Source organism: Carcharodon carcharias, chromosome 10 (genome assembly GCF_017639515.1).
Source record: "Carcharodon carcharias isolate sCarCar2 chromosome 10, sCarCar2.pri, whole genome shotgun sequence".
Lineage (NCBI taxonomy): Eukaryota > Metazoa > Chordata > Chondrichthyes > Lamniformes > Lamnidae > Carcharodon > Carcharodon carcharias.
The window spans coordinates 28,204,909-28,221,515 of NC_054476.1; the positions used below are offsets into that span (position 1 = coordinate 28,204,909).

General features: G+C 40.0%; 1 protein-coding gene across 2 annotated transcripts in view; it reads right to left on the reverse strand.

Moving 5' to 3' along the window:
* Positions 1-497: 497 nt before the first annotated feature.
* Positions 498-16,607, reverse strand: part of LOC121283534 (cat eye syndrome critical region protein 2 homolog) — an 84,585-nt gene continuing 68,475 nt past the window's right edge. For both annotated transcript variants that reach the window (XM_041198217.1, XM_041198216.1), the window contains exons 15-19: positions 14,905-15,030; positions 11,041-11,701; positions 6,715-8,041; positions 3,490-3,592; positions 498-1,341 (exon numbers count right to left, since the gene is read on the reverse strand). In XM_041198217.1, the coding sequence (XP_041054151.1) occupies positions 1,336-1,341; positions 3,490-3,592; positions 6,715-8,041; positions 11,041-11,701; positions 14,905-15,030 (2,223 nt within the window). In that variant the 3' untranslated portion in view covers positions 498-1,335. The remainder of the gene's footprint in view (positions 1,342-3,489; positions 3,593-6,714; positions 8,042-11,040; positions 11,702-14,904; positions 15,031-16,607) is intronic.

Genomic DNA, 16,607 nt, shown 5'->3' on the forward strand with positions numbered 1-16,607 from the left:
CAAAACAATCCTATGTGCGATCATTCACACAATTTGATAGCATCCAGGAAGAAACGTATAAACAGAAAAGACTGGATAGGATGCCTGTAAAACTGGCTCGTGATTTACTCTTCTACTTGGGGATGCAGATGTGCTCTTGTCCAAAGTATGCAGAGGTTTTAAAACAGCCACAGAATACCAATATTAGATATTGGATGGAATTTACTGCCATGGGCAGTGCCTCAAATGCAGCAATGCTACTTAGTGGAAATGAAGTGCATGGTGCTTGCTAATTTCCACACATTGTCAGAAAATTGTGGACAAAACAGATGCACTTTTCTGATATGTAGCCTGCTGAGTCCAAGGCCCTGTGGGTCCACAGTAATGCCCGGTCATTGCCTTATTATAAACTGAGTGTCTTTTTAAACACCAAATAGAATATTTCCCTCATAAATCTCATCGTACCTCAGTTATTTATAGTGAATAATGCAGTTTTTTAAAAAGCCATGTATAATAGGTGGAATACACAAATAGTTTTATTTATTCCTGAGAAGAGCCATTTAAACAGTGCAGCTGGTACAGAGACAGACAGCAGTATTCTACACTAAAGTTTACAAAACATCAGTTTTGACATTAGCTGTATGTACTCCTCAGATTTTTTTGAACATTTAATACATAAATAACAAAATAGAATTCATATACCTCTACAATCCATTAATATTCCTAGCTAGGCAAATTGAGAATGAAAGGCCACCTTTTAAAAAGGTCTTCTCTGCAAAAAGCATTCCAAATGCAGCTTCACAGCAGACAAGGTAATAAAGTACAGTGAGTACAACACTAATTGTAAACCTTTTTTGAATCCATACACTAAAAAGTAAACACAAGAAAAAAACATAATGTCACAGTTTAGCAGCAGTTTGCCAATGTCACAGTGTGCTTAAGCACACTTTTATCCTCATTTTGCTTTCCAGTGGCAACCACACCTTTAATTGTCAGAATGAACAGCATATACAATTAATAAATTAAAAGTTCTGGTTATTTTTTTCCTCTTATGATTTTCCAAAATTTGCAAGCAAGGTGACGCAACCTCTATATATAATTTACATAGTCTCTTTAAGGCAATTTACAAAACATTTTTAGGTCAAAATAAATGTGTAACAAATTGTTAACTTTATTTCAAATTCTTATTATTGAAAATTCTCTATTCACACTATATAAACCTGAGTTTAAGCTCCCACTAGAGAAATGGTCCTTGACTACAATTCACAGTTAATCAGCTGTAATACTACAACAGTATTTTCAGTGCTTAAAATGAGTTTCCTGAGCCACATCCACTTGCTGTGCCAAGGTGTTTGTTCAGGGCTGTGGGGAGAGGGAATTAAAAAAAAAAATCACATTTCATGAATGTTAGATATTTGTAAATAATACAGACAAAAATTATTGTAAAATAGTTTTATCATGTGAATGACATTGAATAGTATCAGAATGGTCAGAACATTTCAGTGTCAAAATTTCTTTACCCAGATGCTTACTTTTTTATATTACGCATCTACTTTTATTAAACTACCTGGGTAGAAAGTTTGGCTAAAATACCTATTAAATCAGTGAATGGACTCAAGATTCTAAAAGCATTGCATCAGTAGGTATGCTGCAACCTAAACTTTATATGACAGTTTGAAAACAATGGGGTGTCACTTAATGTTACGTGACACGTTATACAATACTCTTGTTGTAGCTCGAGAGTAAATAGTTGCAGATTTTGGGGCACCAGGAAACACTGAGCAGTGAAAATTTTTGTAAAAACTATGTTAGTACAGATCTAAAATTTTATAGCTCAGTGTAACACCAACTTATGAGATTCAGTATCATTGTCTGTTTAATTAGTGCAGCAACAGGGATGAGGCTGACTGGAGGCTAAACATTTCTGCACAAAGATGAGAAATCAATAAAGTCATCATAATATTGTGTCCCTCCAAATGCACGGGAGCAAGAGTGACAAAGGCAGAAACCTGAAAACAGGCTAGCTGCAATCAGAAAAATGAAGAGAAGGGCACTGATAAACGCTCCTAATTCTGGTTACTGTAAAAGATTTTTTGCAACCTGACAAGTATTCCATGGGTTCCATGGCTCCACCTCACCCATTCAACATTATAATTGACATTAAAATTCATAGCAGGTTAGTCGAGCAATTGTTTAAATAATCTTCAAGATATTAAACGTTAAATATGCTAGTTGAAATTGCAATTCCTGGTTGCTTACAGGTTTTTTCACCCCCATCCACGGGTTTATATGGTATATCAATGACTGTGTCTCCGCATGGTCTCCACCATTTGCCCCATCAATACCAGCTGCTGTTAATTGGTCGACGCAAGTGAAGGACAAGGATAGCAAATAGATGGGAACACCACCACCTGCAGGTTTCCCTCCAAGCCACACACCATCCTGACTTGGAAATACATCGCCATTCCTTCACTGTTACTGGGTCAAAATCCTGGAACTCCCTTCCTAACAGCACTGAGTGTACTTACACCACATGGACTGTAGCGGTTCAAGAGGTAGCTCACCACCACCTTCTCAAGAGCAACTAGGGATGGGCAATAAATGCTGGCCCAGCCAGCGAGGCCCATACCCCTTGATTAAATTTTTAAAAATTGAGGGTTAGGAGACTCTCCAATTCTTTTCTCTCCCCTCAAGTTCCCTGCAGCAATAAGAACCAGATCACAATGTCACGGGCAAGGAAAGCTCAGGTACAAACTCATTGGATCATACATTGGTAGTCTAGCACATAGTGCTACATTATGTAGAAATTTAAGTAACAGATCTAGCAGTTGTGAGATAACAGGACTTCATGTGCTTGCTGTGTGCTACATTGTGATATATTGTTCATTCATACAAATTGAAAGTGAGAAAGAAATAATTAACTTGCATTTTTAGTGTCTTTCATATGAATGGGATCGCCCAAAATTTTTCATAGCTTATGAATTACTATTGAAGTGATGAACATTTATTTTGAAATATTGTGCGTAAACTGCAGCAAAAGAGGGTGTAGGCAAAAGAGGCAGCCAGTGTAGGCAATAACAACAACATGAATGTTAATCTATCTTGATGGTGTGGACTGAGAGAATGTTTCCCAGATACCAGCAAAACTTCACCATTCTGCTTAAAATACTACCACAGGATCTCTTCCCTCCAGCCTATGGACAGGATCATGGTCTAATGTCTCATCCAAAAGAAAGCACAGCAATGCAAAACTCCTAGAGTCTTCTACTAAACTTCAGTCTTGATTATATGGTCAACTCTGGTAGTGGGGCTTGAACCCACAACCTCCTGACTGAGAAGTGAGTGCTCCCACTTGGTCAAGCTGACATGGGATTAAAGTTTTGTCTCTCCGGGAGAGAAACACTGGTGCAGGCTGGATGGTTGAATTATCTGTTTATGTGTTGTCACACAAAACGTTTCAGAACAAATGATTCTGACAAGGTTTATCTGCAAGAAATATCTGAAACACACCTGGTTCATACAAGGAGTGGGCGCTGCTTTATCTTGAGGCTGTGGCATTGCATCAGGATCCTTTCTCCCCATCTGTTTGAGAACTGGATTTTCAGGCAGCAGGCTAAACAAATAGTAGAATATCTTTGTTTCAAATGTTTTTCAATTTCTTTACAGAAAGCATAAGAAAGACAAACTATGCAGACAACTTTCTTTATGTTTTCACCTTCAGCAATACTTTGGTTGTTTGGAACAGATATGGGGAAAAGAATAGGCACATGGGATTAGAATAAATCACTCCAGCTGAAGAACTAGGTGCTATGACAAAATGAACAACTCCTGCCCTACAATTTCAATATTTTTAGGTGTAATTTGATGTTTTTTTGGTGAATATAAATATTCATAAATATAACCATTCAAACCAGTGAATATTAATATTTAATCTCAAATCTTAATGAATTTACCAAAAGCACGCCATTTCGGAGGATTGTTGTGAAATTTCTCTCTCTCTGCTAACCTTTCTCCTTACCACCCAGAAGGACAAGGGCAACAGATACATGGCAACACCACCAGGTACAAGTTGCCCTCCACACACCATCATGACGTGGAACTTTATCGCCATTCCTTCACTGTCGCTGGGTCAAGATCCTGGAACTCCCTCCCTAAAAGTACCTATACCACCTGTTCAAGGTGCAGCAGTTCAAGGAGGCATCTCACCACCACCTTCTCAAGGGCAATCAGGGTTAGACAATAAATGCTGGCCTAGCCAGCGACACCCACATCCCATGAAAGAATAAAAAAATTAAATTTAAAACAAAGCTAGTGTATATTATATATTGCATTTAGCAGTATCTGTAATTGCCAAATTCAGGGTCACAGAAAATAATAAAAATTAAAATGAGAGCAAAAGCCAATCATTCCTATCGATAAACTTCCCAACAATAGAAAATGCCTTATAACAAGGATATCCCCATAACCATCCATCATCTGTAACATCAGGATGCTATATCAGAACTTGCCTTAAAGGAACAAGCAAAGTTACACACTGCTGCCCATTAGCAGAATAATACATGGTCTTACATGTCAGAGTCCTTATAAAAGACTGTATGAGTCATAGGCACAGGGGGCAAAAGGGAGAGGTAACACTGCAGTGAAATGTGACATTTCTATTTTGTATCAGCTAAAGCATGAGAAATACTTGGCCACACATGAAGCACATTAATTACTCTGTACATGTCCAAACTATAGTCTGGGAAATTTCTGTATCAAAAAAATTCCACTGTGTTTGCACAGAGCTCTGTATATGGCAATACAAATCTATTCCTCTTAACCTGAATTATCCATTAATTCAAATTGAAATGATGCAAAACAAACCACCTGGCTGGTTTATTAAAATTACTCAATTCAAGCTAAGGATAATTAAAATACTCTTTTCAGCAAAGAACTTAGAATTAACAGTGGACCAAGGAAGATTCTCTATTCCCAGAGTAGTAATATTTCTGGAGCATATGTTGAGGAGCCAGGTTATGGTTGAAGAGCTGGATGAACTCAACTCCTTTCCCTTATTCTTACTGCATTAATGGGGAAGATGGCTCATTCAGCTCAACATAGTAAAACTGAATGTGAATACTTACTTAACTCTATAGACTGGAGTTTAAATGGTACATTTGTTAATGTTAACTTTTTTTGCATATTAGCCTGCAACACCATACAATGTAGGACGTTGGTCCCCAGCACTGAACATCATCTGGAGATAGCAATCAGGTGTTGCTTATATGGAGAGTCAGAACATCTGAGGCGCAAGGCACCTCATCAGTCCTCGATGTCTCTTAGTGAATGGCTGAATATTAGAAAAACCTCAAGACTAATTCAATTGACAGAAATGGCCCTTAACGTAGCAATTACCTAAAGAGGCAGGTATGGAGGTTTTGTGACACAGTGGGTAGCATCCCTGCCTCTGAGCCAGAAGCTTGGAGTTCGAGTCCCACCCCAGGACTTGATGGCCAAGGAGGCTGCGTTCATAACATGGCTAAACAGGTTATCAACCTGTAAATCCTTCAAATACATGCCAAAGGCAGGTGGGTAAGGGCTGGAGAGACTCCTGATCAGCCATGTGATGGAAAGAAAGTCGGAGCCTCAACCATCACTATCATTATTCATAGCTACAGATTAAAACATTCATGTAAAAACGCATGTTGCCACAGCAACTCTAACTCCGAGTGATCTGTAACACACCATCACCAAAGGGACAGATGCCTGAACTGACAACCAAAGTTTCTGGAGAGTTAAAAAAATAACTAGTTCTATTATTTTCTTAAATACTATTCCCTCTTTATTTACCAAGTGAAGGGAACAAGGAATCTCATAATTCCATTGTATAGGATAGTGCAATTCCTGTGGCAAGTTTTATATTGCATGAATGTGAATACATCTGGCTGAAGTTAAATCACCTTATGGAAAGTTAGGTCACAGCAACAAAGTACACAAGAAATCAAGTGTAGCACATGATAAAAGCACATCAAGTTTGTTGCCACAGCGATATATCAGCCAGATTAAATCAACTAATCTTTGCAGGCCTTTGCGTGACATCCTTAACTATGAGTCAGCAAAATGAAGCAATTTCTAACAAATACAATTATCAACAAAACATTTACTTTCAAGAAATTATTCTGAGGAACATAAAAATGGGAGTGGGCCATTTAGCCGCCTGAGCTTGCTCTGCCATTTAATGAGATCATGGCTAATCTGCAATCTAACCTTGCCCAATATCCCTTAATACCTTTGGTTAACAAAAATCTATTATTCTCATATTTAAAAGTAATAATTGAGCTAGCATTACCACCCTTTACGTGTAGAAGTGTTGCCTAATTTCACTTCTGGCCCTAACTTTCAGTCTGCTCCCTAGTCCTAGACTCTCCAACCAGCAGAAATAGTTTCTCTATCTGTTCCCCTTAACACCTTAAGCTTTGATCAAATCACCACACAACCATTTAAATTCCAAGGACTACACCCCTAGTTTATGTAATCTTGCCTTGTAATTTAACCCTTGAGTCTAGATATCATTCTGGTAAACATAAATTGCACCCTCTCCAAGGCCAATATACCCTTCCTAAGTTTTGGTGCCCAGGACTGCTCACAGTATTCTAAGTGTGGTGTAACCACAGCTCTGTATAGTTGCAAAGTACTCCATTCCAATTTTAATAATGCTCCATATTATGGCTGAAAGGAATCATAAATTATACTTACTTTCTTACCATGTAGAGATCCCCACTTGTATCGAACTGTGGTCTCTGTACAATTACAGTTCCAGGGTATGGGCTGGGTTTCACATTTGAATGGCTAAACAACTGCATTCCGAAAGGACCGTGATTCATCACTTGATGGGGTATCATGTGGTTGGAAGTTGAAGTTATCACTGAACGTACACGCAGTAGTTGTGGATTGTATGGCTGGCCATAAGGCAGTCTCTGTACATTCTGGGATGGAGCATTAGCATAAAGTGCAGGGTGTGGAATTTGATGTGAATAAATTCCACTGGTCATTTGACTAGTACTATAAGCTGCAGAAACTGGATGAATAACTTTTTGCCTTTTAGTTGAAGTTTGGCCATCAAGATCTAAATAGTCTTGCTCTCTGCCAAGTTTACTAGCTCTTTCACCATTGCTTTCTATCTTGGAAGCAGCTACTCTTCTCTCTGATACCTCGCTTTTCTGCTTCTTTATTGAAGCTTCATGTAAAGGTTTGCATTCATCTCTTTCTGGTATTCGTTGCTCAGAATACATATCAGTTCTTTCCCTCAGATTTGCCTGCAATTGCCCAGTGCCCTCTCTTAAGAACATGAGCGGTGATTGGCTATACAAACCAGGTTGCCCCGTAAGGTAACCCCGATCAGACATTACAGCGGACTGAATTGACTGCTGCGGATGATAGCCAAGATTGTTCATGCGAGAGGAGATTTGCTGCTCCATCGGATGCTGGTAAAAATGAGAAGCCTGCCCCTGCATCGGGTGAGCTACCATAAGATGAGGGGGGTGCTGGACAAACGAATGAGCTGATGCCAGGTTCTCGGGATTACATCCCAAATAGTGCATGTAAGCCGACACTGGCCCAAATTGATGCCTTGTGTCAGGGCGAGCGACAAGTACAGCAGGGTTCCTCTGTTGAATGCCACCAACAGTTTCACCACTACCGTTAGGAAAATCTGAATAAGCTTCTGCACTGTTTGCTAATTTTAGTCTCAGATTTTCCATTGATTTGGGATCTTTCATGCTATGCTTTTCACCGATGGTTAAACTATTTGACAGCACCAAATTCTGCCCCTCCCTTAATCTGCAATCTTCTGAGTCTTTTTCTCCAACTGCATTGCTGTGAAATAATTTCTGTTCCTTAAGTTCTATATTCCCACCAAATCTCTCTGATTCTGCATTTTTTCCTGTAGTGTCTTGATGAAGTAGATTAGCAGCTGCTGAGGTACTTAGAGGGGTTACTTTATTAGAAGCAGGCTCCTTGCTCACCAAATGATGCTGATCCGTAGAAAACAATTTGCTGTAAGCAGCTTGCTCTAGAGATGCACCTGCAGAGATTTAAACACAAAAGAATTAGTACAGGATTTTTCTTGCTAAATCAAGGAAGTCAAATAAACGATTGAATAGATGATTGCAGCCAAGGAAGAAAAAGATGCTGCTAGGAATGCAAAATTTAAACTTGTTCGAACAGCTGAACCAAAACAAAATCGTGGTGTATAAATTCATAACATTTAATTTACACCCAGCTGGAATGTATCCGACCTACAGTAAAAGTAGATTACCTTTCTCCTGTAATTGTAACCCTGGAAGGTCCACAGTGCAATGTATGAAGAGTTTACAAAAATGTTCTGTTGAGATTCACAACAGATCCCAGACTATGCTGTATTTATAAACTATGTTTTAAGTTTTCTAATCCTGAAAATCACACTCTTTAAACAGTGCTCATGGTTCATGGGAAAATGTAATACATATATGGAGGTTCACAACCTCCAGGTCAGATGTGTAATTTTTAAACACTGAGGGCTAGGTTTTAAAGGGGTGCTGTAGTCCCCACCTAAAAAGTCAGTGGGGAGCCTTTCCACAGGAAGAATCCTGTCATTTAATGGCCAAAAGACAATTAATAGGCTGGATATGGGATTTAGTTTCAGCCGTGCCAGGCAGGAGCAGTGGTCACTGCTGGGATTGACAGGCATTCACCAATTGAGATTGTCACTGGAGCCAGACACGAGGGTAGGTGAGGGGGATTTCGCTGGGGTCAGGCTGGCATGCCCCAGTGAAGGGGATGGAGTCTGGGTTTGACAGGCTGGGGGTGGAGCGTAAAGGGGAAAATGTGATTATAGGGTTAGGAGTGGGGATCTTATGGACATGTGGACACAGAGAGGTGGTCTTCCCCCCACCCCCCCCCCACTTGCCTGACACCAGCCCACGCAACTAAAGCTGCTGGGCTACCCCACTGCATGAGCCTCCCCCTGCCCTCGGTAAAATAACGACAGGAGCACCATTAATTGGTCTCTTAAGGGCCTCAATAGGCCCAAGGGCAGGCAAGGTGCACAATGCATCCAACACCCCAATAACATTTCATACTGGTCAGTGATAGGCAGGTAGGCTATGGAAAGGATGGATTTTACAAGCACCAGTCCCCTCCCCTCCACCAGCCGCCTTCAAACCCACCAGTGGGGAACATAAACCCTAGCCCAAGTAATGCATTTGGTACAATATCTGTTTCTTCGGAGCAGACATATTAATTTTACATATCACTGACAAGGTTCAAATTACATACAACACTGTGTGAAATGCTTCCTGGTATACCTGCTTTCGATTAACCTTACAGCAGAGAAGAGGCCACTAGGCCAATCATACCTCTGCCAGCTCTTTGAATGAGCTTCTGTAGACAATCAGTCCCACTCCCCTGCTCTATCCCACAGCTCTATTTTTTTTCCCCTTTCAAGTATTTATCAAATTCCTTTTTGATTGAATCTGCTTCCACCATCCTTCAGGCAGTGCACTGCCCAATATAATAACTTAAAGTGTATCTGATACTGACTTAACTGTACAATTTGAGGAAATTACTAGCTGTACTATAACAGCTAGCTATATCCTCAAAAAACTCTTCTGTCAAACACATTTTCCCTTCTGTAAAACTATGCTGACTTTGTTTAATCATACCATGATTTTCTAAATGCACTGTCAAGTCTTCCTTAATTATAAATCCCAATGTTTTCCCAGCAACTGACATCAGGCTAACTGGCCTGTAGTTCCTTGTTTTCTCTCTTCCTCCTTTCTCAAACAGCAACGTTACATTTGCTAATTCCTATTTTGCTTGGAGCTTTCCAGAAAATCTAGGGAGTTTTGAAAAATTAGAACTAGTGCATCTACTATCCCGACAGCTACCTCTTTTAGAGCCCTAAGATATAGGCCATTAGGTCCTGGGGATTTACTGAATTTTAGCCTCAAGTTTCTCTAATACTTTTTCTCTAATATTAATTACTTTAAGTTTCCCACTTTTATAAGACCCTGGATTACCCCTATTTCTGGTATGCAAGTTAATGTCTTCTACTGTGAAGACAGACAAAAAAATTTGTTCATATCATCTTAGATAATTTCTCACATCTCTGTCTCTAAGGGACCAATGTTTATGTTATTACATTAGCTATTCTCCATTATATATACCTGTAAAAGCTCTTACAATCTGTTTATAATATTTCTGGATAATTTACTCTCATGTTCTATATTTTCCCTCATCAACTTTTGGTGGCCTTCTGCTGGTTTCTAAAACACTCCCAATCCTCAGGATTATGACTATTCTTGCAACATTATAAGCCTCTTTTAATTTAACATTATCCTTAAATTCCTTAGTAAATCATAGATTGATCTTTGAGTTTTTGTTTTTGGCAGTTGAGGTATGAAACTTAAGAGTGACTGGGTATGCTTTAAGAAGCTAAAGGTGGCAGCCTTTTTTTCGAGGAACTGTTTTTGAGGAGAGCATGCAGGCTTCAAAATAGGAAATATCACATACAAGTTTTCATTAGGTACTGCAACTGTCAAATGTACAAATTAGTGCTAAAGAAACGCTAAATTTACATTTCCTGCTAGATTGCATCTTTCAGTCACTGGGAAGTCTGAACAAGAGAATTAGAAGTTACATTCTCCTACTCAGTTCAACTTTACAGTGATCTGCTGGGTTTTCCACTAAAGTTGGATAGAGTCTCAGCTGTAATGAAACTTGTAACAACACCAAGAGGGCACTCTCGGTACAATTTATTCTGCCCCAGGAACTGCTCTCCAATTTAACAAAGGTCAGAGTGGGAGATTAGGCAGAATGTAACTGAAGCCAGTCTTTCCCCTTCTACGTGGCTTCAATTTTTTACATTTTGCTGTAACCCTAATGAATTTGCTGTATTTCATGAGGGGCAGCACAGATTTGGAAATATTAAGTGGCCAAAGAAATTTCACATTTTAATGTGAAGATATAAAAAATAAAAATCAGACAAAATGTTTAGTTATAAAGTCAATTCTTACAACAGTCTATGGTACTAAAATATATTACCTTTGGCAAGTGGTCTTTGAGACGTTTGATCAAGAGGACTGCAGGGAGATTTATGCGTGTTATAATCTGAAATTTGCATGAGAGGCTGACTTGGATATGGTTCACTGTTTTTCACAGGCGTTCTACATGTGTTGGGTAAAGTCTCGTTTTTAACAGGACCTCCAGTTCCAGTTATTGAGCTGTTTGCTGCTGACAGATGGTTCTGCACAACAGGACTTGTATGCTCCACTGACACTCCCCGAGGTGGCACAGAATTAGACTTTTCTTCTCCTAGTTTGTGTTGAAGGTGGTGACCGGAATGGTACAAGTATCCAGGCCATTCTGGTCCATTAGCCTGATTTAAATCTGTCACGTGACAATCACCACTTTGTGTATTTGGCGGTACAGCTGTTTCTATGTTTCCATGCATCGTTGTTACAGCAGTAGATGAAGGGGAATTGGGAATTTCTGTCTCAGTCTGTGGAAGACTCAGATTAGTAGATCTATTTGGTCTAGAGACAGGGGAATGTATTGGTACTTGGACATCAGAAGGAACAGTAGGCATGCCAGTGTGAGGAGGTGCATTTCCATGACCACTGGATGAAAGACTGGCTGTTTGTAAACTTGCAGAACTAGATCCAGCTGAAGCAGGTGTCATTGATCCATTCATCAACATTTGTTGCTAAAAAGGAAAAAGAGAGTTTATGAAATAGAAAATAAATATAACTAATTTCAGGACACAAAATTCTTCAAAGGTTACAGAGTAAAGACCAGTTCAAAGGTTGTCTCATGGATTTCTTTATCAGTTCTGTTGCTATCAGACAGAGTAATCCCTTCCAAAAAGGGTACAGCAGGGGGGACCTGGGTGTATATGTGCACAAGTTTTTGAAAGTGGTATGACAGGTTGAAAGAGTGGTTAGCAAAGCATTTTTAAAATTATTTCACGGGACATGGACATTGCTAGCAAGGCCAGCATTAATTGCCCGTCCCTATCTGCCCTTGAGAAGGTGTTGGTGAGCCACCTTCTCAAACTGCTGCAGTTTATGTGGTGTAGGTGCTGCAGTGCTATTAGGAATGGAGTTCCAGGATTTTGACCTAGCAACAATGAAGGAATGGTGATAAAGTTCCAACTTACTGGTGGTGGTGTTCCCATGCATCTGCTGCCCTTGTCCTTCTAGATGATACTGATTTGGAACGTGCAGTCAAAGGAACCTTGGTGAGTCGCTGCAGTGCATCTTGTCGATGGTACACATTACTGCCACAGTGCGTCGGTGGTGGAGGGAGTGAATGCTGAATGGGGTGCCAATCAAGCAAACTGCTTTGTCCTGGATGGTGCCAAGCTTCTTGAGTGTTATTGGAGCTGCACTCACCCAGGCAAGTGGAGAATATTCCATCACACTCCTGAACTTGTGCCTTGTAGATGAATAGACTTTGGGGAGTCAGGTGCCGAGTTAGTCGCTGCAGAATTCCCAGCCTCTGACCTGCTCTTGTATCCACAGTATTTATATGGCTAGTCCAGTTCGGTTTCTGGTCAATGGTAATTCTCAGGATGTTGCATACAACATGGGGCATAGAGTACAAGTGTAAGGAAGTTATGTGAAACTTGCATAAAACACTGATTCGGGCTCAACTGGATTAGTGTGTTAGATTCTGGGCGTCACATTTTAGGAAAGATGTGAAAGCATCAGGGACAGTGCAGAAAAGATTCACAGAAATGGTTTCAGGGGTGATGAACTTCAGTTACATAGATAGGTTAGAGAGGTTAGGAGGTTAGAGAGGTTAGGAATGTTTTCCTCAGAAAGAGAAGTTCGAGAAGAGATTTGATAGAGGTGTACAAAATCAGGAGGGGTCTGGACAGAGTAGATAGGGACAAACTATTGGTGGAGGGATGAAGAACAAGAGGGCACAAATTAAAGGTAATTGGCAAAAGAAGCAAAGGAGACATGAGGAAAACCTTATTCTACACACCGAGTGATTGGGATCTGGAATGCACTGCTTGAGAGTGTGGTGCAGGTAGGTTCAATTGAGGCATTTAAGAGGGAATTGGATTATCTGAAAAGGAAGAATATGCAGGGTTATGGGGAGGTGGCCGGGTATGGCACTGATCCTTCGGAGAGCCAGCACAGACACAATGGTCCGAATGGTTGCCCTTTGTGCTGTAACTATTCTGTGATTCTGCATAGGCAAACGATCAGGGCCAGTATTACCTTCTACTTCAGTCATCAACAAATTTTATTTAGGAACACAGGAAAAACTGCAGAACACCCCACTCCCGAATGTCAGTGGAGAACATTGCTTGGATGAAAAACTTGTCTCCTAGGTTCTAAAGAGACAACCTTCAACTCATCCTAATTCTGTAGGAAAGTCCATGAAGCATGAACGGCCTGGGGCACACCAAAGGGGAAGCACTTTGATGCTGTTAGCATGTCAGCACTGTTCTCCTTTATGCCGATTAAATTAAATAGCACTTTTGAAGCAAAATTAACTGTAAATATTACTATCGATCACCATGAAAACATTTGGGGCTAAGCATTTTCCCCAGCTCTTCGGAGGCAGGCGGACTGGCAATATGGTGGGAGAAGACATCATGGCATATTACCAACAGTGAGAATCTTAACAGCATGACCATGAGGTTAATTGCCATCTCTTGCCTCTGTGGGCATTTCACCCATGTCAGGGCAGCCCACTGCTGCACAAGGAAACTGCCGTCTGATTGGGCCAGCAGCTCTTTGAGGCAGGCCGCCACCAGCAAAATGTCACTCCGGGGTCCCAATGTCCCGAGCAGTGTTTCCTCCTGCTTTTGGCCCCAGTGGCGAGACTTCCAACTCCTTCAAAAATTTCAGCCTTGGATATTTTATGATTTCAGACTACTTAGGATCGGCTCTTCATTATATTTGCAGTATTTAAAATACCTCTTTATAATTCATATACTTTGCATTACTCCAAAAAGCTTACTTAAAAAAACCCATCCCAGGCCATTATTAAACTAATGGTTAGCTCAGATCTGCAATGCAGAAAGCTCAAGAACAAGTTATGGTCAATACAGCCTCACAAGCACCCTTATTCAGGAGCACAGTCTGAAATAATACAGCTCAGTGAGAAAAATACAGAGCTCGCTCTTGATTATAACAAGATCCAATACTAATTCAATATTTCCTTATTTTTCAGGCTCCCGATTCTTCTTTATAGCAAAAATTTCTATAGCTTGCTTGCTGTCAAGTTCTCATTCTCATCATCATGAATGCGAGGGATGTCAGCTCCCAGGAATGAAACACTTTACATCTTCCAGGTTAGTTATAGCAGGAAACAGATTCAAAGTTAAACTCCAAATATTCTGCCTCAATACCAACATCAGAAAAGCACCTTTGCCATGAACACATGAATTTTTCCATTTACCACAACAGCCTGCATTACAACCTCTCAATTGAGATTATTAATTATTGCTAAATTAATGGCACAGAGAAACTTGGTTGAGATTTTCTCAACCCCAACAGCCAACAGAGAGAAGAGGCTTCATCTAAATAAAACTGAAATAAACTAAACATGAAACCCCAGAGTGAAATAATAGTGGGCAACTAACTCACTGTCACCCAGCTAAAAATGTTGTCTCCTATACCAGTATTCCACTTACCAGTGCTTTCATTTTGATACATTTTAAATAGTCAATTAAAAAAATATCTTTGCATTGTAATAACTCCATTTACTTGCTTTCACACAAGATAGCAACAAGATGACAAAACAATTTGGTGGCACGTTGGCAGTTTTGACTTAGCTTAAGATTTATTAAGTTTCAAATGGATAGATGCTACATTACAGAATAAGTACATTTTTTTAAAAGCCACCGTAGACCAACAGTAACCAAGATATTGATATGCCTCAGGATACCTGCATCCGATACTGCTGCTGAAACCGTTTCCGTATTGGTTCCATAACATTCTGTCCTGGTACCTTAGGAGCCTGAGGCTGATTAATGACTTCAGAACTTCGATGTGGGCCATTGGTTGAATTTTGCTATATGTCGAAAAAATGATGTGATTTTTAGATATAGGTATAGAATCAAATCAAGCACAAGTGAGCAGAAGCTAAAGTACAGCAAAATCTGCACTCCCTTTCATGGTTTTGTTCAGTCATTAGACAATTTTCCACAATATCCGCTATGTGATTTCAGCACAATCTAATAATTGACAAGCTTAGGTTTAGCACATGCCACCATCCCCCCAACCCAAGACAATTTATTTTACTGGCCTAGGAATTGAGTGACAAAATTATTAGATTTAGCGTTTGTCTGGTCCTTAGCATTATCCAACTTCCCAGGATGTGCCATTTCCAATCATTCTGGCTTTTTACTTAAAAAATATAGTTCAAACTAAGTAGAAGTTAATTATTTTCTCCATAAATCTAGGTTGGCACAATCATCTAACGTTTACTCTTACTGATGGCAGTTCACATTGCCTTGTGCAATGACTCAAAGATTAAATGATGTTTTTGATACTGCACCATGACAAAAATTGGAAGTCCTGTGTTCCATCGTCAGCCAACGGCAACATCCATGCTGTGATCAGATACTAATTTGCTCATTTTGTTTGAAACACTAAGCACAGCCTGAGACCAGATACTGGGCTTGGGAGAGGGATGATGAGGAAGGAGGATAAAAAAAGTAGCGTAAGAATCTACACACTCAGCAGCTGAATATAAAGCAACACTGAACATGGTTGTGGAAGTACATCTGACAGTCCAGACTGCCCAGGTGTACCAATTAAGTGATAAAGAATAAAGAAGGAAGGGGAAAATAAAAAGTGAAGCAAGTGGGAAAATATTCAGCAATTCAACTCTCAACAACAATATGACTGCGCTTAAAATATGGACTGGATTTTGTGGTCAGCGGTGAGGCAACAGCGTTCTCCACTGATCAGAAAGAAGGCTACTCACAAAGACCTAGTGATACCCGCGGCATGGATTTCCAAAATTTGGCATTCCATAAATATAAAATCAGCTTCAAGGGTGTTTAGCAGTGATTATGAAATTGATGCACCACTTAAACCCCAGATACTCTTCATTCAACAAGGTTCAATTTCTTCAAGGGCTTTTACAGCGAGGCTAACAGTGTAAGAGTGAAAGTTCTTCAATTCATAGGTTTTCCATTGAGAAGATATCCCCATCCCTCTGGAGAAGTGTAGAATTACTGTCAGCAACTTTTGGATTTATATCTGCACACGTTGAAGTCCCAAAGTTGCTGTCAGTTTCAGTGGAGTGATGGACAGCGAACGCTGACAGTTGTGACATTACTACGATAGCAAAATCCTAGCCTGGTGTCAATAGCATTAGAATATGTCTAGTGTCAAGAATGCATACAAAATAAACTGAGTACAGGTCTTCAGTTCAATCAAACCAGAGATGATTAAGATCTGAAAGGCAATACCTAAAGTGTTGTGGAATTAGGTCCAATAGTAGCTTTCAAAGGGCAACTGGACATATACTGAAAGAGGACTAAGTTGCAAAGGTATGGGGAAAAGGCTGGGAGTGGAACTAAATGGATAGTCCTTTTTAAACTGCTGGCCTGGGTATGACGGGGTAAATGGCTTCCTTCT